This window comes from Lepisma saccharinum, chromosome 1, assembly GCF_977018435.1.
Source record: "Lepisma saccharinum chromosome 1, izLepSacc3.1, whole genome shotgun sequence".
Classification (NCBI taxonomy): Eukaryota; Metazoa; Arthropoda; class Insecta; order Zygentoma; family Lepismatidae; genus Lepisma; species Lepisma saccharinum.
In genome coordinates this window covers 106,938,739-106,966,510 of record NC_139229.1, presented here as the reverse complement: position 1 = coordinate 106,966,510, position 27,772 = coordinate 106,938,739, and the positions used below count along the sequence as shown (strand labels likewise).

General features: G+C 37.7%; 2 protein-coding genes across 4 annotated transcripts in view; one reads left to right on the top strand and one right to left on the bottom strand.

The window, feature by feature from the left end:
* CysRS (cysteine--tRNA ligase, cytoplasmic) overlaps positions 1-9,493 on the bottom strand; it is a 35,216-nt gene extending 25,723 nt beyond the window's left edge. For both annotated transcript variants that reach the window (XR_014443369.1, XM_083136060.1), the window contains exons 1-3: positions 9,325-9,493; positions 5,094-5,295; positions 3,817-4,012 (exon numbers count right to left, since the gene is read on the bottom strand). Coding sequence is in view for 1 of the 2 variants with exons in the window: in XM_083136060.1 (XP_082992186.1) it covers positions 3,817-4,012; positions 5,094-5,269 (372 nt within the window). In the remaining variant the exon portion in view is untranslated. The remainder of the gene's footprint in view (positions 1-3,816; positions 4,013-5,093; positions 5,296-9,324) is intronic.
* A 16,732-nt stretch (positions 9,494-26,225) lies between these two features.
* LOC145986247 (uncharacterized) overlaps positions 26,226-27,772 on the top strand; it is a 33,760-nt gene continuing 32,213 nt past the window's right edge. The window contains exon 1 of one of the 2 annotated variants that reach the window (XM_083120216.1): positions 26,226-26,364. The gene's annotated coding sequence lies outside the window, so the exon portion shown is untranslated. Of the gene's footprint in view, positions 26,365-26,744; positions 26,785-27,772 lie in introns of those variants that run through there. The other variant, XM_083120217.1, reaches the window with a different exon arrangement.

Sequence of the window (27,772 nt, the reverse complement as noted above, 5' to 3'; positions counted from 1 at the left end):
CGACATTCCACAATAGCAGGTATAAAATTTCATGTCACTAGGTTAGGATTGTTAGTTTTGGGACTGGTAGTTATTTTCAACATTTTATTTTGCTATTTGAGAGTGCATACAAAAGGTTTTTACTAATAAAAAGCAGTGAAAGAAATCCAAAATGGCATGGTTTGACGTAAGTGGCTCATACTTTTGGATTAAATATCTCCTGTTATTTCAGTTATCCTCACACTGGAAAAAATTTTATATGATGTAAAACATCACTTTTTGTCCATTAAAAAAAATAAACATAATTCTCAAAGAGGGAGGGGGCAGTGGGTTTACGGTCCTGCTAACAATTTAAAAGCAGAGTTCTAAGATATGGGAAAGTCCTGTTCTTGATTAAAGTGTTTACTGTCCTGATGAAAAACCTTAGAACATCTTTTTCATCCTGGATTTCAATATTAAGAATTACTGGTCAACCTTGTATAATAAGAATTTATATTAGAATGGGTGGCGTTTAGGGTTCGAACCAACGTTTCATTATTTAAGGCATGTATGTTCATTCATGTAATAGAAATTTAAATGTACCATTAGAATTATTATTCACCGTGTCTACGGTCCAAAAGTTCGGCCGATGGAAAAGGACGATCAAATTCCTTATACATCGGTCTTCATTTACTAGCCAAAATTACCATGACAATTAGGAATCAGAAATCGGAAATCAAAAATCAGAAATCAGAACACTGAAACATGTTATGACGTAATTTAATACATTACTGTTGAGATAATTACAACGTCGCTCGCCTACACAAACACCATTAAGAACCACACACTATCGCGGACCCGCGATGCACCGGGTCAAAACAAGTTAGCAGCGCAGACCGCTGATGGTCGACGTTGTACATAAACGCTATATTCAAGCACCATTGCCTAACCAGTGAAGTTAAAGAAGTCTGAAATCACAAAGCTAGGAATCTAGACTTGGTCCAGAGAAGAGAAAACAGTTTCTCTCTGACCTACAAAGGTGCTGAAACGAGACTCTCTATCTGAAAGTTTTAACTGTGTATGAATGTTCCAAAAACTGTCTCTAAGCTGTGAATATCGAACTGCTTAATCGAACTGTCTCTGTTAAGTCCTTACTTCGTCTTTTCCTTAGAGTTCCTCCTGCCCGGAAGAACTGTTCCTCTTCTCTATTGGCCATTGAACTTTTAACTCCGCCCACACGTGGTCACGTCTGCATGTAAGGGCCAAAATCTTTACACAGAGGGGTGATAATCGCGTAGCACAAAAACACAATAGCACCTTGTTTGAGAGCTCATCTCGAGAAAGAAAAGTATCTTGTTCTAATTAATTTTTATTGCTCACAACTCAATTTTTATTGCTCACAACTGGGACACTTCGTTAAAGTTATGCCTTCCTTGGCTGCCAAAATCCCACTGAAGCGAAGAGATACGAAGAGAAATGTTCTGGCAGGGTTGTAGTTCAAGATTCTGTGCTATTTACTCTTGTCAATTCGCTGTCACTGAGTCAGACTGGCGGGCGGTGATCGTGGAATTTATGACGTCTTGTCCAGGCCGCCATGTGCAGGGCAATTGTCTCGATTCTGAGCCTGGCCACCTGCAAACTCTCGCGAGAACAGAGGATTTTTTGTTTCGGACGAGGGGCAAAGTCTTCATTGGGTTTTTAAATTTTAAAATGCCCGAATGGAAGTTCCGCGATAGGCTCCATCTGGGCTTGAATTTATGTTGATGTGAGCCGAACTTGGATGAATTTGGAGGGGACAGATATGGGAGTTTATTCGAGGCACACTGGTTCCTTCACCTTGGAGTAGGGGGGGTGATATATGCGGGGCTTCATGGGAAAGAACGCTGGAAAGATAGCCGTCTTTTCTCAGAGAGTATAAAAATGAAATCTTTGGGGGGGGGGGATGCGTAGAAAGACCGATGGAAATTGTAATTGGCACATCGGTTATACTTGCCTCACTACAGAAATTCACTGCATAATATAATTTGATTTCCTATGTACAGGCCCGTAGCCAGAAATTCTTTGTAGGGGGGGCCAAGTCAATTCTACAGGGGGGAAATTTTTTTAATATATTGTGTCGTATTGGCAGATATAACAGGGTACACAGAGGAACTTGCCCCCCTCCCCCAAAAGAGATAAGTAACAGAAAAGGGATGGTATCTTGAAACTGCAACGAACAAAAGAACTTCGAGCAACATCAAATAGCAATATTTCGATAATGACCTTTCAAGATTGGCAAAGAATATAAAGTTTAACATAAATAGGCTAATAGGGACTGTATCTATTTGATATTTACAGGTCGATAATGTTAATAATGATTAATATGCACCAACAACTTTGGGCTTCTCTGCAGAACTGATTAAGGGAGTCCTTTATAAATCATGCTTCATAATGATTCCCTCTACTTTCCAGTATGCAAGATTTTTACGCACAAAGGAATCTAACGAGAATCCAACACCATTGTGGTTGTGTTATGCAAGAAAAATCGAATTAATTAAATAATAATGGTTACATATTACCTACACTTTGATGAATTGTGTAAAAATTTGTAACATACATTTTGTTTTGTACTTGCTAAAATATTAAAACATGGGTTCCTTAGTCCACCACGGACTCTATTTCTTTCAAAGGGGAGACTCTTGCATCACTACAGACAACGTTTACCTACTGTGTGAATTGTATTATATTATACTTGAAATACATGTTTTGACACCTGACAAACAAATAGGAATCCCTTGATTGATCAATGACTTCTTGGATTACAGTGTCATCATTAATATTTCATATTAAGTTTCATAGATAGAAATTGTTTTAATACGGTGCAATAAGTTTACGGGGCACGATGGCATTCTCTTTAACATTTATTTTTTCATATAGATCGTTTGGCTCTGGCTGTGGCTCTGAACTTGGACTATATAAGAACAGCAGACACTGCAAGCGAAGCGAGCAAGAAAATTTTACGAAATGTTTTTTTATTTGTATAAAATTTGAAATCGAGGGGGCAATTGCCCCTCTGTGCCCCTTACAAGTGCCCTTGGCCGTCTGGTAGAAAAATGCAAGGAACATGCAAAAACTAATTCCATCATGAGTATCCAATTGTCCTGCTATTCTTAGATTCTCCTAGTCTTGTTGTTTTACTTAAATGTTTGCTTCCCCTACAATGGACTTCTGTCCAAGGTCAGGGGGAGGGGGCAATGCCCTCTCCTCTGCCCCCCTGTAGTTGCGGCAGTCTGTGTCTCTTCAATCAATTTCACGTCATCCTTCATTGTTGCGATTAGCTAGAAGTAGCAGAAAAGCAACGCAAAGTAACAAAAATCAAATATCCACTCCCTCTCTCTACCACACTATTACCAAAAGGTAGGCTTGGGAAACAAAAATTTAAGCAATTCAAAGTTAATAGCAATACATCCAAACACATTAGGCACCTTTAATACAATACTACTCAGAATGTCACAACTGCTCTAGATACTGAAAATTGTGAAATCATTTCCCGAAGTCTAATCTGGAAGAGAATCCCCCACCCCCAATCCCGATATGACATTATACGGAATCCCATACACCCTAATAAATCACAAAATCAATAAGTGTCTTTGTAATGTTGCTAGAGTAACACATGATATAATTGTAAAGATTAGTGAAAATTCCAGGTAGGTGTGTTCTGTATTTTTCACAGGGGGGCAGAGCAGGCTCTCAGGGGGGGGGGGGGGCAGTTGCCCCATGCTCCCATCTAGCTACGGGCCTGCTTATGTAAGGAAGGGGGATATACTGTTGTTACCTACTGGTATACACATAAAATAATAGTAAAATCCAGATACAAACCTCAAGAACATCGCCTGCATCCTTCAGAATCTTGTCCAATGTATGGTTCTCACTCAGGTACTTTGCATACAGGTAGTTCTGCCTTGCTCTTTTGATGATTTTGTCATCTATATCGGTGATATTCATCACATACAACACATCATAGCCAAAATAGTCTGACAGGACCCTCCTAAGTATATCAAATGTTATGTAAGACCTGAGGAGGGAAAAAATGCATTCAAAAGGTATCAAGGAGGTTGACATACAAAATATAGCAATACATAATCACGAAATATGCACATTTTATCACTCATGTGTGATTCCCAACCACAGCAAAATAAGATATGTGAACTAGGAAGTTTCCAAACAGCATTACACTCTTTCATTGTCCAGGATAGGCACACTGAGTAGTATTAACAATATTAACCTTAATATATTACAAGTGTTATTGCTGCTGTCAAATGAAATAGATCTTGTTCAAATTTGCTGGAGATTTCTACCAGGTGGAACATAACTTGGTCTAGTGTTTCAAACCTTTAATAATAATAATAATAATAATAATAATAATAATAAAGACACTTGCTTTCAATTTGATTACTCAGAACCAAAAAAATATATTCTCAACATTATTAATTTTCTGTTCGAATGTGAATGATACTGGATTATCATTTTTAGTGCATGCAATGTAAATATTTCTGTGTGAATAAAAATTCAGTTGGTGCTTGGTGTTACCATATTCAAACATTCTGCATTTAAAAGAATTTTGGGGGGATGGTCAGGTAAGTTGTGACATGTACTTTCACCATATCTATCTATCTATCTATCACGCTCTTTTTCCTTATCCTTTCTTTCTTCATTCCTCTTCCTTCTCTCCTCCTTCGATCTTGTTCTTTCCACTTATTTATTTCTATGAATTTTATGGCATACTCTCAAACATACATTCCTTGCAATAGGTGATCATAGCTCACCTTCTTATCAGTAATAATCTAGTTTCATTTATGTTGGTGGGCTGAGTTGTAGAAAAACAATATTTTGAACATCACACATCTTCCTTGGCAAACCCAATTTCATCTAACTTCATGGAGAAAGTCCAAAATCATGGTTCTTTTGGACTTTTTCCATGAAGTGACAATCAACTTGCCAAAGAAGATGCACGATCTTCAAAACATCATTTTATTTGTCACAACCATCACACATACACAGTGTGTACATAGCATTCAGTGCACCAACAAACAATTAGAATTAAATCTTTGAAAACTGTCCCATGACACTCAGGACCTAAAAATTTGAAAGATTACCTGGCATGGCCCATATGGGATGCATCATACACTGTAGGTCCACAACTGTACCACAGAACCTCCCTTCCATTCTGTGGCACAAATTCCTCCTTTTGACGAGTGAGACTGTTGTACAGTTTCAATGTAGGAGCTGTATTACTTGGTTTGCACCAAGCAGGTTGTGAGCGCTTAGCCATGTGTACCACTTGCGAGTCTGTCAACCCTATATAAAAAATACATAAAACATTTAAGCCAAAGTTCAAATATGTTTCAACTTTTACATTATATGTATTTACTTCATGCTTACAGACACATTAGCGTGGCCCTTATTTTACAACTTTTGAATTTCTTTTCAAGTCACCACCTCAACTGATGTCACGAGAGGGTTTCATTCTAGAGACCAGATATTACGTGATCACATGCATTTAGGGACGTTGTTTTAATACTAAGAGTTCTACACTTGACACACTTAACAACGAAAGCATTTAGGTGAGTGGATTTTTGTTAATGCTAAGAGCCCTAAACCAGGGTGTCTACTAAAATAACAAATCCAAAATGGTAACACTTCTTCATTTTTACAGAAGAAACTACTTACGGAAATCACTTTCTGTATCATCGTTGAAGTTCCTCAATGTGTTTTCTTTCGCAGTGTATTTTTTTTAGCGTAAAATCTTTTTTTTTTTCTAAAAAAATCTCTCTCAGACACGCAATTCCTGTTGCTTCAATTTGCTTCTATACGTCAAAGATGGTCCGTGCGTTTCATGACATAACCCCCTGTCAATGTTTCCAAACACGGCTTTTTGTTGCAAGATTTTTTATTTTTCGAAAATTCAAACTATGATTGCCTAACCTAACCTTACCGGAAATGGTTTGTAGGGCTAACGCCAATGGTGTGTGGGGCTAACGTCGATGGTTTGTGGGGATAACACCAATGGCTTGTGAAGCTAACGAGGTATTAGCATAATTTCAAATCCGGCCACGAAATTAGATATTTTTCGGTGAAGAAGGTTGGAAACACTGCATACACACTCCAAATCGACAAAACACTGCCACAACGCGCGATGAACCAGTATGTTATTGCCACATTGTGTGTTACAGAACCGGAAAAATAAAAAACAGTGAGTACTCATAAATTTAAAAAATAGACATTATTTTCATTAGAAATTCATTATTACACCTAAAGAAATGTTCTGTAATGTAGAATTGTACGTTAGCAATGTAAAAAAGTGCGAAAGAAATTATTTCTAGGTGTTTCCACTATACGGAAGTAGTATCTTGACCTTTTGGTACCAGTTTCATAGATTGGAGACACATTAAAATCTGATATTTTGTGTTTCGTATGGTTCGTACTTACCAATTGCGTATTGCGGAACATAGTTCAAGGTGCTATTATGCTTTTTACACGAAAAAAAAATTAATTCTTGGACTCCTTTTTTCGCTCCCATAACACAGAATATGGCGGCCAAATCTTGACTACCGTAGTGGGCATGCAGTGTTTCAAACATCCTTCACCGAAAAATACCTACTATCATGTTCATCACTTGTGCAAATTGTACATTATGCATGGGTAGCTGACGGATAGCCCCACAAACCATTCACGGATAGCCCCACAAACCATTCACGGATAGCCCCACGAACCATTCACGGATAGCCCCACGAACCATTCACGGATAGCTCCACAATCCATTTCCAATAAGGTTAGGTTAGGTTTGGTTACGTTAGGCAAGCATAGTAAAAAAAAAAAGGGGGGGTTTGAAACACTGACAGAGGCTTACGTCATGAAAACTAAAGCTGTACTTTTAGAGTTGATTTAATTTTTAATGCACGTAAAAATTAATGGGTAAAACTCATAGCCGGGAATCGGATTTTTTCAAATTTACAGGAGAAAGTACTTACCGAATTGAGTTTCTGTGTAATTTCGGAAGGTCGTAGAAGTGTTTTCTCGCATTTTTCAATGTATTTGGCTGCTAATTCATGTATTTTTCTATAATAATGTCCGTCCGATGCACGAAAGCTGTTGCTTGCATTTCCATCCATGTACTTGAACCGGATGTTGCGAGCATCTGATGACGTAATCCCCCGGTAAGTGTTTCCAAACACACAGTTTTTTCACTATATTGCCCAACCTAAAGCAACCTAACCTTACCGTGATTTTTTGGGGCTATTCGTGGATGGTTATATGATCCAGAATGGTTTTGGGGGCTATGCGTGAATGGTTTTGTGGCTATTCGTGGATGGTCATACGATCCAGAATGGTTTTTGGGGCTATGCGGGAATTTTTCTCTTACGAAGGTTGAAACACTGCTTTGCCGTTTGAAACGTAACACTAGTCAAGATTTGCCCGCCATTTTGAGTGTTCAGGAAGCGAGAAAAGAACGAACAATAATTACTCCGTACATCGACAATAGATACTAATTTCGTTAAAAAAAGGAAAATCCCTTGTTAAACAATCTTTCAAAATGCAGAATAAGAGTAAAAATCTGATATTCCCCCGACACCTATAACTTCTTCTTTTTGTAAATTTTTGACATTTGTACTTACCTATCTGCTTCGCGGAACATTCTTTAAGGTGTATTCACGTTTTTCGTCCCGGAATCGGTAGGAAATTTAAACTAAAAAATTATTTTAGTTTGAAATTTTTTAGTCCAAATTTCCCACCGATTCTGGGCTCCGCCCCTGGGGTAATTGACCTACCGCCCCCAACCGCTAACCTGACCCCGCCTCCGCTCCGCTACCCGGCTGTATCTATAGAGTCCATGTTAAAGGCATGTTAGAAACTGGCTGGAGTCACCTGCCCCCAACTTTTAAATTTGAAGAAATCCGTTACATCACACAAAACGCCTTCCAGATGTTAGACAATGCTACAGGAACTTATTACCGTAAGTAGTTTTATCTGTAAAAATGAAGAAATCTGTCCGGGGAATATCAGATTAGTACCCCGTAAAAAGTTCCTGTAGTATTGTCTAACATCGGGAAGGGGTAACAGTTTCATGCATCGGAGACACATTTCTTCAATTTTACACAAGAAACTACTTACGGAAATGAGTTTGTCCAAGGTTTACAACCTCCGTCGATATATATTCTTCCTAAAACTTCATCCTACAATGAAGCAGAACAATAAATAATCACTTTTCATGTAATAATATTGCGCATTTTGTGAAAATCGACAACATCATGCCGTTGTTTCCAAGATGTACCTGCAGATGGCTCTAGCGTCGGAGTCACGCGATCTCGCTAGTGGAATCAGGGTTTCCAAACGCGCGATTTTTTTCGAGAAACGCGAGTTTTTTTTCTTCGAGAAACGCGCGGTTTTTTTTCGAGAAAGGAAAATGGTTTTTCGATGAATTTAGGGGTGAAATGGGTGCTAATGGAACCTAACCTAACAGGCCTAACCTAACCTCGTGTGAATGGTTCGTGGGGCTACCCGTGGATGGTTTTTGGGGCTAACATCAATGGTTTGTGGGGCTACCCGTGGATGGTTTTTGGGGCTACCCGTGCATGGTTTTTGATCCCCGGTTTTTTACAACTTTCATGCACAATAGAGTTGGAAACATTGATATTCGAAAACAAAAGAAGCGTTACAATTCGCAAAGCAAGCAATATCGCACCGTGACGTGCTTTCCGTAGCATTAAGGAAAATGGTTTATTTTAGCAGAAAAAGTGTTTGTTTTCGTGCAAAACGCATATTGGCACCTTCCACTATGTTCTGCAATACATAATTGGTAAGTACAAACCACAAGAAAGACAAAATATCCGATTTAAATGTGTCTCCGATGCATGAAACTGTTACCCGGGAAGGTGTTTTGTGTGAAATTCAGGTAAGTTTTCCGTATCCTGGAAACGGATTTCTTCAAATTTAAAAGTTTGGGGCTCATTTGGGGGCAAGTGACTCCCGCCATTTCTAACATGCCTTTAACAGGGAGTCTATAGAGAAAGCAGGGGAGCCGGAGCGGAGGCGGGCCGCGTCAGCGGTTGGGGGCGGTATGTCAATTACCCCTGGGGCGGAGCCCGGAATCGGTGGGAAATTGGAGTAAAAAATTTCAAACTAACATAATTTTTTAGTTTAAATTTCCCACCGATTCCGGGATGGATAGCTCCAAAAACCATTCACGGAATGTTCCGCGAAGCAGATAGGTAAGTACGAATGTCAAAAATTGACGAAACTAAGAAGTTATAGGTGTCCGAAGGATAGTAAACTTTTACCCTTATATTATTTCATTTTTTTTTCTTTCCATACAGATGTAGAACTTACTTCACAATTATCCTTGCCCAAACACGAATCACGATGTTTACCGGTACACTAGTCACTACACAGTACATGGGTGATGCAATCACGCAACCACGTTTCTTTTACGTTGTCAGTCAAACACAGACAAGGTACACCATATGCTCAGTTATTGCAAAAAAGTGCTATGCCCACATTATATCTCCGATAATTTCTCTTTATCAGCAATCAGCAATGATGAAACAACTATAAATTGATTTTCAGAGACGTTGTCACGAATAATTGAACATATTTTAAAGGCCGAGTCTGCTGCCATGCACGTGTCAGCAGTAAGAATAAGTTTCAAATTAGCTCCTGCCACGTAACATAATTTTAAAACATTTTTGTGAAAGTAATCGCTAAAACTTCACAGTATGTGTTACAGACGTAATTGCATACATAGCATGATGAAATCACGATAAGACAAAGACCTAGTCTGCAACCACGCGCATCTTTTTTGAGGTTCCAGCAGAAAAAGAACGTGAGAGAAGACACTACCTATTTTTTTAAAGTTGTCAAACGATTTAGAATATAATACTACAGTACAGAGAATATACATTTCCACCACCGTGGCGCTGGTGTCGCTACAAGATCTTTCACGGTGTGGGTGACGGAAAGTTTTTGGTCGGGACGGGGTCGCCATTTCAGACTGGGTCGGAAAATTTTGGAGACGAGAACTGTTCGAAATTTCTCGCCACTCTGAAAATCTCGAATTCTACACACTATTTTCCTTCTCAAGTGCGTGTTTTGCCAGTTTCTGAATAAAAACTGCAACGGAGTGTCATAACGAGAATTCATGCAGTAGTTGAAGTCAGTGGCGTCTCGTCCCTTAGGGCTTCCGGGGCTTAGCCCCTAAAGAAAAACGGACGTATTCACGTAATTATCAATCACCATAACGCATAACTATCACACAGTCTTTTAAAAGGCGATTTTTACCCACGTAAATTCATCGTTTGTTGCAATGGATACGACAGCGCTCCTAGCGGCATTGATGTCAATTATCGTTTTCCGGGGCACGTCGCAAAGGAAGACGTGGCCTACACCCACCTACGCTACAGTGAAGGTCACGTGCTAGCAGAGAGAGGGGAGAGTGCAATGGATTTGAGTGCTGATTCGGGGCTAGTTCCGTTGCGTCGCGTTCGATCTCGCGTGTTGTTCTGTAGTGTTTTGGTGGCTTTCATTCGCTATGTTTGAGTGAGTTTGGCAGGGTTGATGTTCGAACACAAATTGATGAAGGACATAGGCTGTCAATTACAAGACACAATGAATTTGTCCGGAAAAATAGGCATATATTAAATAGAATTATCGATTGCTTAAAATTCTGTGGTCGACATGAACTTGCTCTACGAGGACATAATGAAAGAGAACAATCTTTAAACAGAGGCATCTTCCCAGATTTATTATCCCTTCATAGAAGAGGGAAAACTAAAGAGGGAACTTCGTGTTTTTTATTGTAGTGAAGAGTTGAAAAACATAAACTCTATCAGTAGATTGCATTCATTTTTTATTTAAAATTATTTAGAGGGTACCTTTTCAGAAACAGTAAAAATGACAAACATAGTTTTAATAACTATGGCAACAGCTGAATCTGAACGATGTTTCAGCACATTGAAGCGTATTAAAACCTGCTTAAGAAATGCAATGGGACAAGACAGACCAAATGCCTTGGCACTTGCTTACAATAGAGATAGAATACATTTCAAACATAGAGGGCTTCAACGAAAAAGTAATAACAAAATTTGCTGAGCAGAAGAACAGGAGTCAACGTTCGTAGAAAGGTATGTTTCACAACAATACCTGTTTCTATTGTAATCATGTGAAGTGTCATTATATTTTAAATTCTTTAAAAAAATAAGTCCAGTTTTGTAGTTTAGAAGAAGATAAATACCCGTTTTTTTGTAATTCATGTAATTTGTCATTTCATTTTAAATTCTTTCAAAAAAGTAAGACCAGTTTTGTAGTCTAGAAGAAAAAATACCTATTTTTTGTAATTCATGTGAATTGTCATTATATTTTAAATTCTTTAAAAAATAAGCCCTGGCCAAATTTGAGGCCACGAGACGCCACTGGTTGAAGTGGAAGTTAACGCAGGAGATTCTATCCCCAGTGAAGAAAATCTTCATAAAGTATCCCCGAAGATAGGATAACTTGCATTAGTATACCCCAAACAGTGGCGGCAATTAGGGGGTCCCACTCTTTGCTACTTCTGCCCGCGCACCAGGGACGGCGCGATGGGTGGGCGAGGGTGGGCAAACCCCCACCCAAAAATTCCTCTGCCCACCCGAACAAATACAAGACGTAAGAGTTTAGGAAAATATGAATGCTTCAATAAGAAAAGTATATTATTGTCTTGATTCCGTCCACATTTTTCCTTATGAATATTATCATAGAATATGATATTATCCACACCAGAAAGTATCACAAATTATCCAACAAGAAGTTTCACTCATTCGCTGTTTTTGGATTTACATTACTTTCCTGAGTCAGAAAAGGGAAATCGTTAGAAAATATATTGATGAATAATACCTGTCAAATTTATGTCTTATTTAAAACTTGAAACATGATCCAGTTAATACTTCTGTGGCTAGAAGTAGTGCAATATCTGGTTGTAGCCAAAGTGGCGTTTTCCGAGGTATGGAGTACAAAATCATACAGAATGGAAAATAATATCTTAAAACAACCAAACACGTAACTAATATGAAAAAGGACTTCGAGGCTTCCTTATTCTAGCGTTTTGGGTAATTGATGCTATATTTCGTGCCATCCAGAGTTTCTAAAAGTCCAGAAATTTTAAATAAATTCATTTCCTGTCCAGGACAAGAGAGAAAATCAGCAACTGTAAATGGATTCGGGAACGTAAAGAAACTATTTATATTTAAAGTATTTCAATTCGGTCCAGGAACCTTTTTTCCAGATGAGTTTAAAATGCGATTCAGGAAATTCTTCCGGATCAATTTAAATACGGTCCAGGAACCTTTTTTCCTGATCAATTTAAACACGGTCCGGGGAGCTTATTATTGAAAGTCAACACCTAGCTCACGAGTGAGTTTTCTCGTTCGGTAGCCAAGTCGGTCGCCAGACGAAAAGCGAATTATTGAAACTAAACGAGTTGAGCAGCTAACGGATTCGGGGTCTCGAGTTGCATGCGAGTGAAATGTTGGCTGGCAAGAGAGGCTACTGTACCATCAGCCAATGGCGTTGCGACTTTTTCCATCTCGGTCATGCACAGCTGATCGCGGACAATTTTGTTTCGTCTGCAATGATATACAGAATGAGATGTATCGATACTCTTTTTCACATATGATCTTAATGCACGGATGTGTTAAGTGTAAAATGTGGGTGACATCGCATACAATTAATGACCGTGCTGTGCCATCTGGAAATAGCAGTAAAACTCTTCCACGGTTGACAAAGATATGAAGAATAAGTGAAGTTCTGTTGCTGCGTAAAGGCAAGTATCCATTCTATTTTTAATATAAAAATAATTATTGTATTTGTTGAATGGAAATACAGTTATGAGTTTATTAAAACCGTATGCACCATTCATAAGCAAGGATGTCTTCGATCTAATCTAATTTAAATTGTTGCGAACATGCGAAATTGTGAGAAGACGCACAATCTAATAAAACGGTGCCTAGTGGTGAAAAAGTTTAGTTTGGTACACAAACGTTATTCAGGTCTGGATGTTGTGTTACTCACAGACCTCATTTCTATTATTGCTCGACACAAAAATACTCCAAGCAGAAAGTAACCACAAAAAAATACAACTTGTGCTTATGTGTGTCTGTATTTTGCTTCTTTTCTATTTTAAGCCACTTTTCTTCATTTTTAGCCTAATTTTGTTATTCTACTGTGAAAGCTTGTATTACGTACTTTGAATCTCCACATGTATTTAAGAATGATTTTCATTATTGTTACTGTGTTTTTCCAATTTTCCAATTCCATTGTTATAATGATACACATTATTTTCTACTTGAATCGAATTCCGTACATCACTATAAGCACATGTTGAACATGTTTCATTATTATTTAACTCGTTTTTATGTGCAGATCGATTTTTCAACATGTTTCTGTAGGCTTACATCAGTAAGTTAGGGTTGGTGCCCTTAGCGTTATAATTATACTCCTATGTGCATACACATACAGTATTACTAATTTTACATTTTAAGTGTGTTTGGATACTTTAACATTTCCACATGTTCCTTAATGTGCTACACAAATATAGAACATTTTTCATACATCAGTGATTTGTGGCAGAATAGCCTGCACAAGTTACTTTTCACAACAATTCCTCATGAATTAATGCATTCTTCATATTTAAAATGTACAAATTAGTTTCTCGGTAAGAGTTTAGTATATTGGAGACACATTTAAATCGAATATTTTGTTTTGAATGGTTCGTACTTACCAATTGTGTATTGCGGAACATAGTTCAAGGTGCCATTATGCTTTTTACATGAAAAGAAAAAAAAATTCATATACAGAGTACTTCTTTTGATTCATTTCTTCGCTTCCGTAACACACAATATGGCGGGCTGAGGTTGACTACCATAGTGGGTATACAGTGTTTCCAACCTTCTTCACCAAAAATACCTACTGTCATGTTTGTCACTTGTGCAAATTGTACATTATGCACGGATAGCTGACGGATAGCCCCACGAACCATTTCCTATAAGGTTAGGTTTGGTTAGGTTAGGCAAGCATATTTAAAAAAAAGGGATTGGAAACACTGACAGGGGCTTACGTTATCAAACGTACGCAGCATCCGGTTGTCGTAGGGCAAGCAAATGAAAGCAATGGCAATTGTGCGTTGGTGAGATATTTCTCTTAAAAAATACATGATTTCTTGCTCAAGTATATTTCACGATGAAAGAAAATACCTTGACGAACATTGTAAACCTTGGAAAAACTCATTTCCGTAAGTAGTTTCTTCTGTAAAATTGAAGAAATGTGTCTCCGATATACTAAACTGTTACCAGTTTCTCTAAATTTACTTTCAGTATTCTAAATGTATTTTTTATCTTTCTGTACAACTTGCAAATTTCATTACACAATCTGAATCATTACCATGTTGTCTAGTGTATTACTTCAGATAGTTATGTATATATTTTTCATTCTAATTTGTTTCATTTTTCTTTCAGCGTTTCAGATTAAGCATTCCCAGAACTCCAATTGAAAGAGGATGGGGAAGTAACATATGGCTTGTGTTTGTGTATGGCTGGTATTGGAGAGGTCTCATCTTGCTGCAATCATCTTCATGCTTGAACCTGATGTACAATAAAGGGATAATTTATCATGCATTGAAAAAGAAAATGCATGGCTGCTTCCTCATATGTAAACACTACTAACCATTTCAATAAGTATCATGGACTTCGTTGCTTCCGTGCAGAAGAAAAGAAGGTTGGACATGACAAGTGACACCGAAATCACCGATGAAATATCAGTCTCTTGTAAACATTCCGAAACCTACAAAAGACTAGTGAGATGTATTTCTTCAAAATTATGTTATTCAATTTAGGCACCTGGCCAAAATTTAGTGATCAAAAGTGCTTTAATATGCCAGGTTGCACTCAAACTACCTGTATTTGTGCTCAGACTTGGAAAATAAATGTAGTTATATTTTGTGGTCAAGCAGGAAGTTCAAAGTGATTTCAGTACAAATCAGGGATGAACACTGTATCAAACAACTGGTAGTTTCACCATCTGTTTCGCTATTTTTTTAAGCTACTGAGACCAAGTTCTTCCTTTCTCCTGAAGTTTGTAACTAAGGTATAACCCATGAGAGAGTATGAACACAGTCAAAGGTCTTACTACTAATGTCTACATGTCTGTTATTCCTAAACAAAAATTGTCCTTGCATGGGCGCAATACTAGATGGAATGGTTAATAGTATTTGCTGATGCTGTGGGAAGGGAGTATATGGAATAAAGTGCCCATAGTTTGAGAAACTTTACTGTGAATGAGATTTGCTCTGTGAAATCATCTTGCTGAACTAAAGACAATGATCTCATGAAGTTGAAACTAGATTATCCCTATTACTTTCAGGTACAAAGACAAATTTACAGAGAAGAAAATGTTCATATGTAGGATTCTGGGGGATGTTGAAATGTGTACTGTACTAAAAGACCAGGCATTCCAAATCAAGCATGCATAGATATTGTCTTGTCAGCAAGGGTGGTGTGACACTACCATTAATAAGTATAGTGCTTGTTTTCGTTATATATGTGATTGATTGGTTTGGTTTATATTACTTCGCTTTTCTGTCAATTTTGGCTAATTGCAAAGGTGAGGATGAATGGTAATGAGATTAAATTGATGAAGGGATTTTCAAAAAAGAGCACCAATGCCTTGACTGGGATTCAAATCCGACAACCCTAGCATTGTAGCTTGCTGTGCTAACCACTCCGCCACTGAGACTGGCTGTTATAAATGTGAGTTTACATAGTTTTCGGTAATGTAGAAAATTAGAGCATCTACTTAATGCAGCATGTGCTCCAGTTTTGTTCTGGGATTTCAAGTGGAATGATGTGAATTTATTCAGTTGCTTTGTTTATCACAAGAATGTTCTTGAGCTGTTAACATGTTCACTTTAGCTGATGATGTTTTAAAAATGAAAACTGGTTTTAAAATTAAGTTTGTTGCTGCAACCATTCAATCAAATTTTCAACAGTGCTATTAATACATAAGGTTTTTTATGTGACCATCACATTCATTGAAACAAAATAAAATAAATACAATTGATACCTGTCTACCCACAAAAATAAACTAAAGTGCAGAAACGTGCATAACTAAAACAGTAATTTTTTTAAAAAAAATCTTTTCTACTTAGTTTATTACGTACAATAAAAGTGTTTGCTAAAGTAGAAATTTTGTTTGGGTATTTTCATCCTTCATTTGAAGTATGTTTGGTACCCTTAACCCTCTGTACCTGTGAAATGTTTTGCTGTGAACATTTTCAGTTGTTTTTAGCTCTTGGAAACATGTTTTTGTGAAGTAAAGTACATTTGATACCTTAACGTGTTACTTTACTGTGAAGGAGCACAGCCCAAAGACTTCCCGGCAGTGAATATAGCACCCAATAAGACATTCCACAACTATGTTGGGGGCCTTAGGTTTGGAGCTTATAGAAAGTTCCATGTTTTTCATTATTTTAGTGTGCATACAAGCATTTTTTACTAATAAAAAGCAGCAAAAGTATTCGGAGATGGCAGGTTTCTACTTGTGCTGGCCATAATTTGGGTTCAAATATCTGTTATTTGTGTTTTCTGCATGCAATAATCAGTTATATATTTCGTAAAGCATCAAAATTGGTTGATTAAAAAGGAAAACATTAATTCTCGAAGTGGTACAATGGTTTAAAAGTACATTTCTTCTTATTTTCTGGTGACAATGGTTTCTGTAACAAAGCTACCTTCATTCATTTGTTGGAACTTGAAAGGACAAATTATGTGGACTGTTCCTTTCAATTATACGAAATGTTTCTATTTGTGCTTGAAAGTGTTCTCAATTTCTTTTCAAACATACAATAATTCACAAGCAAAATATATTTCAAAGCTTCCTGCAACCCTTTGGCTGACATCCTATGGGTGCAGATGAAAATCTGCTTGGATGTCTTTGTGCTGCTGGCATGAGAAGCGAGACATTCGTGAATGGCTTTTCTGAAAGATCTCTGGTGGTGATTGTTGTGTGCATCAAAAGGAAGGAAATGTACTTTACAATTAAGGTGCTGACATTTATCATAGATGAGGTTGACATACATGGTGAACCTTTCTTTCGGTAGCTCTCATAGAGTCCTGGTCGTGCCTGTACTTTTTGCTTAAAATTTTACTTGGTCTATGTGAAATGAAATTTCATCCTAACTTGGCTAGCAAAAGTTAATTCTGTCACCATTTCCCACCCCCTGATACTTTATCAGTTTAGCAAAAGTTAATTCTGTCACCATTTCCCTCCCCCTGATACTTTATCAGTTAGCGTTGTTTACACAGCCACCCTTCAGTCTTAATGGTTGTGGAAAGCACCATAGAAGCTGAAGGGCTCTTATTTGGTTGTGAACAACTAAACGTAACATATTCATTTGGTCTACTGAGAGGAAATGAAGGTTCTTGAGTATATGTACTTGAAATTTAATTGCATGAGGTGAATTGGTCACACAATGAATGCTGTATTCAACAAAAACCCAATGCCACAGAAACAGCACAACAATCACCCATGTTGATATCCCAAGAAAACCAATTATCACCCATGTTGTTTTATGTTATACATTTTACCTCAAACAGGAAGTTCCATGGTTCCGAAAACTTTTCCATCTCTTAATAATATGTGCCACTACTATATTCTGGAAAATAATTTTTCTTGTATGTACGCATTGCTTGCATTGTAGAATTATTTCTCTTGTAGTCTACAGTCATTACAAGCATAAAAACACAGTTTTTCATTGTGACGTTTCAGCAGATCATATGCTCCCTTAATCAGACTGTTATTTTTAGTTTTATTTACATTTATTCAAAAATAAATGTCTGATGAAGGGAGCATTCGTGTAACCGGTTCAGTTATTGCAGGATTCACCAAATCAAAACTGCCAAGCAATTAAGCTAAACCTGCTGTACCTTTTTTTCATTGTAGGCAGCACTTTGGTCAATATTTTAACAAGCACTACAGCAGAGCCGCTCTTGGTCACACACAACTTAACCTTGACATTGACTGCCATGCTGGGGGCATATTTAAATATATTTTACAGAAAAAAATAACACATTAGTGTGCAGAGATACCAATCACACTGCCAACCTCAACTTTCATTAGAGCAGTTATACTCTCAAGTAAAATTAGATATTTTTACCAATCCAATATTTCTCTAAATAGTCTGTAATTTACTGCAATTATATTAATTTTGTGAACCTATATAAATTAAGTCCTCCTCTGTGCCCATGCCTTCTAAGGCACCTTGCTTTGGATGGCAGCTGCGGGACGGTATGGGTTCGATCCCAAGTTCAGTCTCCAGGAATTTTCGGCCGGTGGCAATCCACCATCATGAGGAAATTGGGGAGCTCCGAATGAGTAAGCGTAATCCGGTCACGAAGACCTACTACAACGGTTGGGGATACGTCACGCTGACCCCCCGACTATTCCAATCCTGGTTGAAGATCTCCACACTTAGTGGTGATGAAGGAAAGCATAGGAGGGAGGCCGGTAGGTAAGCCAAGGCCCTTCATGGGCTGTTACGCACAGGATTGTTATTTTTATATAAATTAATAAATCCTACTTTTCTATAATAGTACTTTATTTGTATCCAAAAATATTTCATATGGAGAGACATACACACTTTCCAGAGAGAAAAAAAATTACAATTATTAGAAATATTTATGCATATGGGGTGATCTGTGAATAACCAAACTGCACCATACACAATAGTATATTTAGAGAATAGATTAGTTTGAATTCATTGCATGGGTTTAGCAATTCCACTGTTGTCAAAACAACATTCGTAGCTATTCATTGACAAACAAAAAATTGTTAAAGCACAACACACTTGAAAAATTCTGTTTGTGTTACATCACCTGGTTTAGCACTGACAAATTGGGCAGGTATTGTTGATATCAGGATACTATATTTTCTGTAATCAAACAAACATATCCAATCACCTGCTCGACTTGTTTTCTGAAATTTGCCAGTTTCCTAGTGTATTGCAGATAGAAAGTCATATATACACGACATTTGACCACTTGTCTACTATTCAGGATGCTGAACAATTCCCATGTGCACTCAACACAGGGAAACCGCCATTAAAATGGTTAACTTGCTGGGACCACTATAAAACTGCACTCTCATTGAAAGTCTTCAGTAAAATTTGCTTTTTGACACTTGAAATACTTTGCAAGTTCCTGTAATCTGACATCACAGTGTCAATATGTTCCAGGGTCATGTCTGTCTGCCATGCAGTATATTCAAATCCTAAAAAATAAAAGAGTATAAATAGTACATGTATCACAAAGAGACAAATGAAAAAAAATATATATATATGGTTGGGGTGGACCAATGTGATATGCTCACGTTGGCTGCTACTAATGCTTAACCGTTAGGGCTGTCCCATTCGTAACAAACTGTGATTATAAAAATATATATCGTACACATAAATGGAAAAAAGTTTAATCTGCACTGTGTCATGCATTTGGTTCCGACTATGGGATATGCATAGGTTTGGGTCTCCTGGGGGAAGCATAACAAATTTCCCCAAGATTTCAGCCTGTGTATGGAACCCATGGCCCCCAGCCATCGTGAGGAAATTGGGGAGCTAAGAAAGAGTAGCGTAACCTGGTCATGGAAACCCACGACAATGATCAGGGGTTCGTCACGACCCGTCATGCCATGGGAAAAAGAAACTTTCCCACTGATCTCTGGATTTTTCATTTTTGTTTACACAGGATTAAAAAAAAGAAACACACACACCAGCTTGATAACAGCAGCATGTGAAATGCTAGCATGGTTTTACAGCAATAATGTCCTATGAATAGTATTCTGGTTTCGTTAGCAAAAAAAAGTCATTTCACTCAATACATTACAGAGGTAAGGAAATTCTAAATCTAATGAATTACATTTCAATATGATGAAAATAACAACTTAGTTTGTTACATTTATTGTTACTTTTCCCTACAAAATTCATACATGATTTTCGTAGTTTGGATTTCATACATTTATAACGGATATTAGAAACTATTACTATTACTAGTATATGTAGAAATACTGTGTGTCTGAAAACACTCCCGTTAATGGTTGCATGGATCCCTATTGTGCTCCACTGAAATGTGAGCTTTATAACAAGTCAACAATGGATATATTTCACATAATGGATGAACAGACTTTCTGCACTCTTCCACAAAGGTACAGTGGGATCCACGAGTATTACCGTGCAAATTGTCCATCGCCATGTTCGTTCACTTTCTTTGACCCAATGAGAGCTTCAAGAATTAAAAGAAAAGTCAAAACAAGCTGTTGACAACTTCTGCACCAGCATACATGAAAATACATTGCTTAAAAACACTTAGGATTAAGAGAAAAATTAATTAAAATAGTCATGGACAATTTTCACGGTAATACTCATGGATCCCACTGTACACTGGGAGTCAAAGTGATTAGTGTTGCCAAACTACAGAAGCATGTGAAAATAAACGAGTGGATCAATACCGTAATCCCACAACCGTGTTAAAAAATTGATTTTTTCAAACATTTACTGGAATCATTTATGGCATAAGTGTGTCATTATGTACTAGAACAAGAATTGTGGCCTTCTAAATCCATGAAACTTGACATTATAAAATATATATTAACTGTGGTTACATGCGCAGTAAATACAAATTGGATGATATTGTTAAGGCAAGGGGAGTTTAGGTGTGCATCAAGTTCATATGAACATAAAATCTTAAGAATGAATATAACTTAAGGACCTCAAAAGGGAAGTTACTTCCACAGAGCCATTTTCTAAATACTTTCTAAAATAATGTCATGCATTTCATCTCCGATATTGTAAATCAGCAAGAAATTTGTTATTTAGAAGCAGATTTTTTTAGCAGCAAAGTATTGTGAGTATTGTCAGTTACAAACACAGCAAATCTCAATCAGTGGTTATTCACTAACTTGTTATGTAGCTACATTAACCATCCAACTTTCATGTTAGTTCTAGTGTTGCCCACGAGACGAGACTTTGGCCTGTCTCGCCTCAAAAATATTAATTTGTCTCGGGACACATGATCAATCTCGTCTCGTCTCGAATTTTTAAAAGCCTGTCCCGTCTTGTCCCGCGGGCAACACTAGTTAGTTCAGTCTCATAGTCATAGAAGAGAGGATTCTCAGTATCTTCCAGTCAACCATGTTCTTAACTGCTTAGAATAAGTTCAGACATTGACGTTACCTTATCTCTTGTTTATTTTGTTTCAGTTTTTAAAGTCTAGTGAATACTGGTGTCATGATTTATGTAATACATTCAATTGTAACTGTTAGAGGTCTTTAGTTTGAGATTGAGTTTTGTTTAAAGTCCACTTTTATGCACAGATAGACTAATTGGGACTGGACCTACAGTTTAAAGTGGAATCTGGAACACTATATGCCTCCAACCAGGTATCGAGCCTGGGATGCTTTCATTACAAGGTGACTGCATTACCGCTATGCCATCGGGGAGGCTGCTATGGGTTTTAGTGATGATGACATGGAAGGTTTTGTTAATACAAGGTATATGTGTCAGACACAGAGGAATAAGTTGACGTTCCAATGTTTTGTTTGCTACATATTTTTAAAAATGCAGATTATATTAGTACTTACATTACTGATGTGTATATATTAATTTTTAATTTTGTTGGCCTCTGATATTGTCAGTATTGGACCAATGGTTATAAATTAGTGGAACACCTCTAAATGTAAATTTTACCACATATCAATGAAAAATAGAATGCCTACATTTGCTTCCATGTGTGGTAAATAATTTTTTTCTACATTTCTTTTTCAAAAATAACATTTCTTAAATTTTGGAAATCATGAATAAATGTGTTTAAAAAGACACTCACCCTCTCCACTGTATTCTTCTTGGGAGAAAGTCTTGCTTGATGCAATTCCTGACTCTGGCCTAGGAAATGGAAATTCTGCAATCTCTTGCCACTGCCAACTAGTAGCTGCCTGTTGCAAAAAAGCAAATATAAACATCACTAAACATTCTAAAAATGTTCGAATTTAGTTCTACATTATCACTACTCAGTAGTAAGTGTGTATACATTTGCATTTTATATCCATTCCATTATTTCAAAATTTCTCTATACAATTTGTAACTCTGATCAACACGAAACGTGTTCTTGTAGTTAAACATAATTCAGGTTAGCTGCTAGTGTTCTATTTCTCAATTATGACCTTTAAAGTGCTTCTGTATTTTCAAATTAATTTTTGTTGCACCGCTTTTCTATCATATGGATCAATCGCGACAATAACTGCGAACTTATGACATATATATGATGAGACAATCATATATTAACGCCTTACCCCATGAGCATTAAAGTGCTTTTATATTATTTTTTACACAAGAAAAGGGCAAAGGCAATGTTTTCCGTGGATATAGCACCGTGTCATGAAGGCAACTTAGAAGAACATTGGAAAAACCTATTGTATTTTTTTAAATATATTTTTATTTACACCTTGTACTACTGCAATACAATATACATTGACAAATATGTCTTCAACAAAGTCAAGCATGCGTACGCGGAAACCAATATTTCCTTAAGAAATCGAAAAAATGCATTGACTAACAACGGCATATTTACATCGCTGATTACTGTTATTTTAATGTGCAAGTTTATAACCATAATAATAATATAAATCGTAACATACTCACCCTAAGATGGCCCGGAATGTAAGTATTCTCTTGCATCTCACATTATCCTTGTCTCAAGTACCAAAAGCAAACATATATATACATCCATCTTCGACAATTTTGGTAACGACTCGACCGAACGACTGATCTCGGTTGGGTATGAGCTGCCGAGTGCTAGCGAACGGAACGACTCGAGAGCCAGCGAACGAGTGAGTTTCAATAATACGGTATATTCGATGTCGTTTGTCTTGCAACCGACTTCAGCCACCAACTCGTCAGCTAGCTACCGTAACGAGTTTCAATAATAAGCTCCCGGGAACCTTCTTTCAATGAAACAATTCGCAACTTTGACCGAAATTAAATTGTGCGAGAGAAAATTCTGCAGCGGAACCCAATAGAACCCGTTAGGATGTATGGGTTTGGATCTTTAACAACTCTGGCGCCAACTTCACATAAACATTTGAGGGAGGGGCAAGATTGACAATAATATTTTTTATATTAATGTACATACTTCTTGAAGAATTTGGAGGGCAGAATGTGCATTGCCCCTCTTAAGGTCGACGCCTATGGTAATAATTGAATGAAACTTTTTCCAAGAGTTAAAATGCGCTGTGAACAAGAGAAGAATTGCTACGTAGCTACCATGATCAAATTTGAAGAATTCTATGGTCTAAATTACTTTCCAAAATATAGTATGTAAAAGTATTTGTTTTCCAAATCTCTTTTTCTGCGTTGACCAGATGAAGATTTACTTCAGTAAGTGATCGCGTCCGTAATTAAATTCTCGTTCTTATGTTGGGAAAGTTTAATGAAGAATTAACTAAAACTGTGCGTTCCGTGCGTGTGTTAAAAATTTCACAATAAGACACTTAATTAAATGCAAATATTCAGATGCACTTATCAATTTGTAAAATCCCCGTGAGCCAAGGAAATGGATCATTCATTAACTCTCATCCAGAAAGTACTACTCTTTCCAGTTAGAAACTCACAATATTAAAACTGCAAATTCAAAACCATTAATTGAATTATGGAGAGAAAAAATCTTCACTGCTGTTGGGGTTTACATACCTTCTGTCGCCATCCTTGAATATATAATGTCCAATCAGCATGTGTCTTGTATCGAAAGAAGAAACAAGGTATTTCGTTTTCTTGGCAAATAAAGGAGGGCAGTTGAAACTTGCGCAACTGTAAATGTCGAATTTTGGTATATTTTTTTTCCCGATCACAAAACGCTAAAATTACATTTGATTTTTTTGAGTTTTTGTTTTAATTAATAGGGACTGGACCTACTATTTAAAGTGGAATCCGAACCACTATGTGGCTCCACCGGGTATGCTAAAATCACGTTTAAGATATATTTGCTGCTAGGCGGCATGAAGCATATGTGTGTGTGTGTGTGTGTGTGTGTGTGTGTGTGTGTGAGAGAGAGAGAGAGAGAGAGAGAGAGAGAGAGAGATTGAGATTGAGATGAGCGAGGAGGGGGGAAGGGGGGACACACGCAGAGGGAAAAGTATGTAAAGGCTAAATAAGAAAATGTACACGAGCAAAAAAGAAGTGAGGAAAGAAATACAAACAAAATCGGGAGAGAGGAGGGGGCGGGAGAAGAGAATGCACGTTTGTGAAACTCATGTTATGTATACTTTGTATCTGCCCACCCTAATTCATCAATAAATGAATCCTGCCAACCCGGTGAAAATTTTCTGGCGCCGCCCTTGCCGCGCACTATGCTAAACCTTATGTATAAGGGCAGGGAAAGTAAACTTTTCTTGCACCCCTCCCCCCCCAGTTTCGGCACCCTGCCCCCGCAGATTTGGAACCTTGCTCCCAACTTTTGCAATGTCTCCTCTCCATATTGATCCCTGCAAGCAACACCACCCCCCTCCTGTCCAAAAACTTGACCAAGCCACGGAGCAATAGGTATATTCTATATATTGAATCAATATTATTGATTGGATTTGTTGTTTGAAGTCCACTTTATGCACAATAAGGCTAATCGGGACTGGACCTACAGTTTAAAGTGGGGTCCGAACCACTATGTGCCTCCACCGGGAATCGAACCCGGGACCCCTTGATTACAAAGCGACGTCTCTACCACTGCGCCGTCGAGGAGGCCCTATACTATATTCTACTATACTATGTTTACTCTTTGACCAAGCTTTCCCCTAGCAGGACCTGCGATGGCGCAGTGGTAGCATCGTCGCCTTGTTGTCAAAGGGTCCCGGGTTCGATAATCGGTGGAGGCACATCCCACTTGAAAGTGTAGGTCTAATCCCGTCCCGATTAGCCTTACTGTGCATAAAGTGAACTTAAAACACAAACTCAGTATTCCTCCACTGACTTACTGTCTTCTCTCGAACTGGTTCCTGTATTTTATATTCACTTTTTGTTTTTTCAATATAACGCAATTTTTTACTTTGGTTATTCTGTTCGAATACTACCTGAACTTTACTCATGTTATTATAAAATATAACGTTTTCTGCTCTTTTGTAACTTGAACTAAACTATACCAGTTTCTTGAGGCGGTCGACGGATTCGAATTCGAACCACTCCGCCAACGCCAATAGTAAGAGATGGTTCGCGATTTTTAACCTTAGGGTTACGATAAAATCGATGCAGGAAGTCGGTAAAATAGCAAGAGTTCATTTTTACCAAAACAGAGAGCAGGGGAGTCACGCTTTCTCCGCTAAAGTAAGGCTATTACTGGGCGAACTCCACCTACTACAGTGCCACTGCGCTATCAACCGGCTCCCATTCACAGCGCAGAACGAATATTTTGACAAAATCCTGTTTCACTGTTGGCTGCTTCGGGGAGGGTTTCAAAGGTTGCCCAAAGAGCGGTGCAGCGGTAGGTCTAATTGGTTGTTTGCCCGCATTTTCCTTCCTACGTAAATGCGGCAACAGAAGGTCACTGCCAAAAGGCGGGTCCCGCGCCGGGAGATACGTCGTTTTCGCTATAGACCTCGAACACATGATGGCGAACAAAATTAGAAATAAGACATGGAATGTCTGACTGACACGGAGGTAACTCTTGTCCTATTCTCGGGATCTCAGGTGTGAATTTTTGCAACAGTATGCCTGCATAAAACGGTTCTGGGATTCGCCTAGCACCTCGAGGGTAAATAGTAAATACGACTGAGGGGGGGGGGGGGGTGAGAAATTTGGGGCTAAAATTTGCAACCAGAAAGGACACAGTGGAGAAATTCACCCCAACCTTCCTGCAAGTATTACAAATGTGATAGTATTGCTATCCTGATTGAAATCTTTGGAATTCTACGATTGTCTCAAAACTCGTTCATCATACTTTTTAACATGAAAGTAATTTATATTTTTGGAAATGTCACACAGGGGAATATCTTGCAGGGGGAAATGATGATCTTTGCGTCCTTAATATCTCATGTACGTTCCTGTAAAAAAAATCTGAACTGGAGGCAAGTCTCCTCTGCCCCCTCGAAAGCAGCTGCAGTGAGCTTCGGAATCAAGGTTAGGGTTACTCTTTACTCCGTAAGTGGCACTGATCTGATATTTCTTGTTGCCACACTGTTATTTTATTCTAATTTGTTAAAGGTGCTGCTCTGCTGTTCGGTGCATGCAATTTCTTATTCTGAATCTCACGTCGTGGTATTTGACTAAATACAATTTGTTTGTGGTTGGAGTCTTGGATTAGTTAGTACAAAAACAGTCAGGTAAGTGTACTATTTTATTTTGCTAATTACATGTAAGCGTATGCCATAGCCATATATCGTCGTGTGAGAACCAGAGGGACGTAACTCCGATTTATCAAATTTACAAAACAGAGGAAATACTGTATTCTTAGGAATATGTCCGACTCTTAAAAACAGTCAGTAAATTGGAGATATGTGGCTCAACCTTACTGCTGAGGAATAGAGGAGATAACGTTAAACCAAACCAAAAGTAGCATTTTTGAAGTTAAGTTCCTGGTTCTCATACGACGATATACGTATCTTTGAGAGCTCTATTACCATTCACTTCATTTTTCTAGGTGTGTCGAAAGTGTAATATTTTTTGAGATATTTTATAGTAGCTTTTAATTTTACAGTGGACATAGTAATAAAGTGCAAGTGATAACTGCATTCCTTTTACAGGTAAAAAGGGAAACTTCCCGTGAAAGAAAAGCAATCATTAATTTTCATTGTCGCAGCCATATTGTTTGAAATATTCGTTCGTTGGTTGGGACTTATTTATTGCCGTTAATGTTGTATTGATTGTTATGTGTGCCAAAAATATACGAAGTTATACTTTTCATTGCATTTGAAATGTGGTTTACATTACATACTCGGAGTTGAGAAAAAACTCTTTCGAAATTTAACATGAGCAGTTACTGTTGGAATAATGTACAGTGCCCATTTTTATTTCTAGAAAATATGGAACTGGCAAATTTATATAATGACTTACTGATCTAATTCAATTACTGTTGGGGACGTAAAAGACAGAGAACTTTACATTGCCTAAAATTAGCCACATCTAGTACTGGAGCGTAGCTTCGGATGTTGTTACAGCCCGCCATAGATAATTCTATACATTGGTTCTATATTTAATAGTATTGTATTCAGTCGCTATGCACCATACAATCATGTTTTTCATGGGACCAAATATAATTGTTCCGTTTTGTGTTAAGCCGGCCGCTGAGGAAAATGGTGTACGCAGGGGTGAGCTGATGGGCCCACAGCCCCTCCCGAAATTTTGAGAAAATCATAATTTACAAATGAATGTAATAAAGAACTAGGGAGAAACCAAAGGGGTAAATGCACCCCCCTTAAAATGACCTCCGATTACGATTTTTGTATTTGAACAACTTTGAAAGTAAACATATTATTTAAAAAGAAGGTAAACATTTACTATCACACAAACAGATTTCTTCATTTTTACAGAAGAAATTACTTACGGAAATGAGTTTCTGTAGCATTCTGAAAGTTCGTGAAGGTATTTTCTTCCATCGTGGAATCTATTCGACCAGGAAATCATGTATTTTTGAAGAGGAATATCTCTCCGACGCACAATGACCGTTGCTTGTATTTGCTTCCTCTATGCGAAGCGGATGTTCCGTACGTTTCGTGACGTAACCCCCTGTCA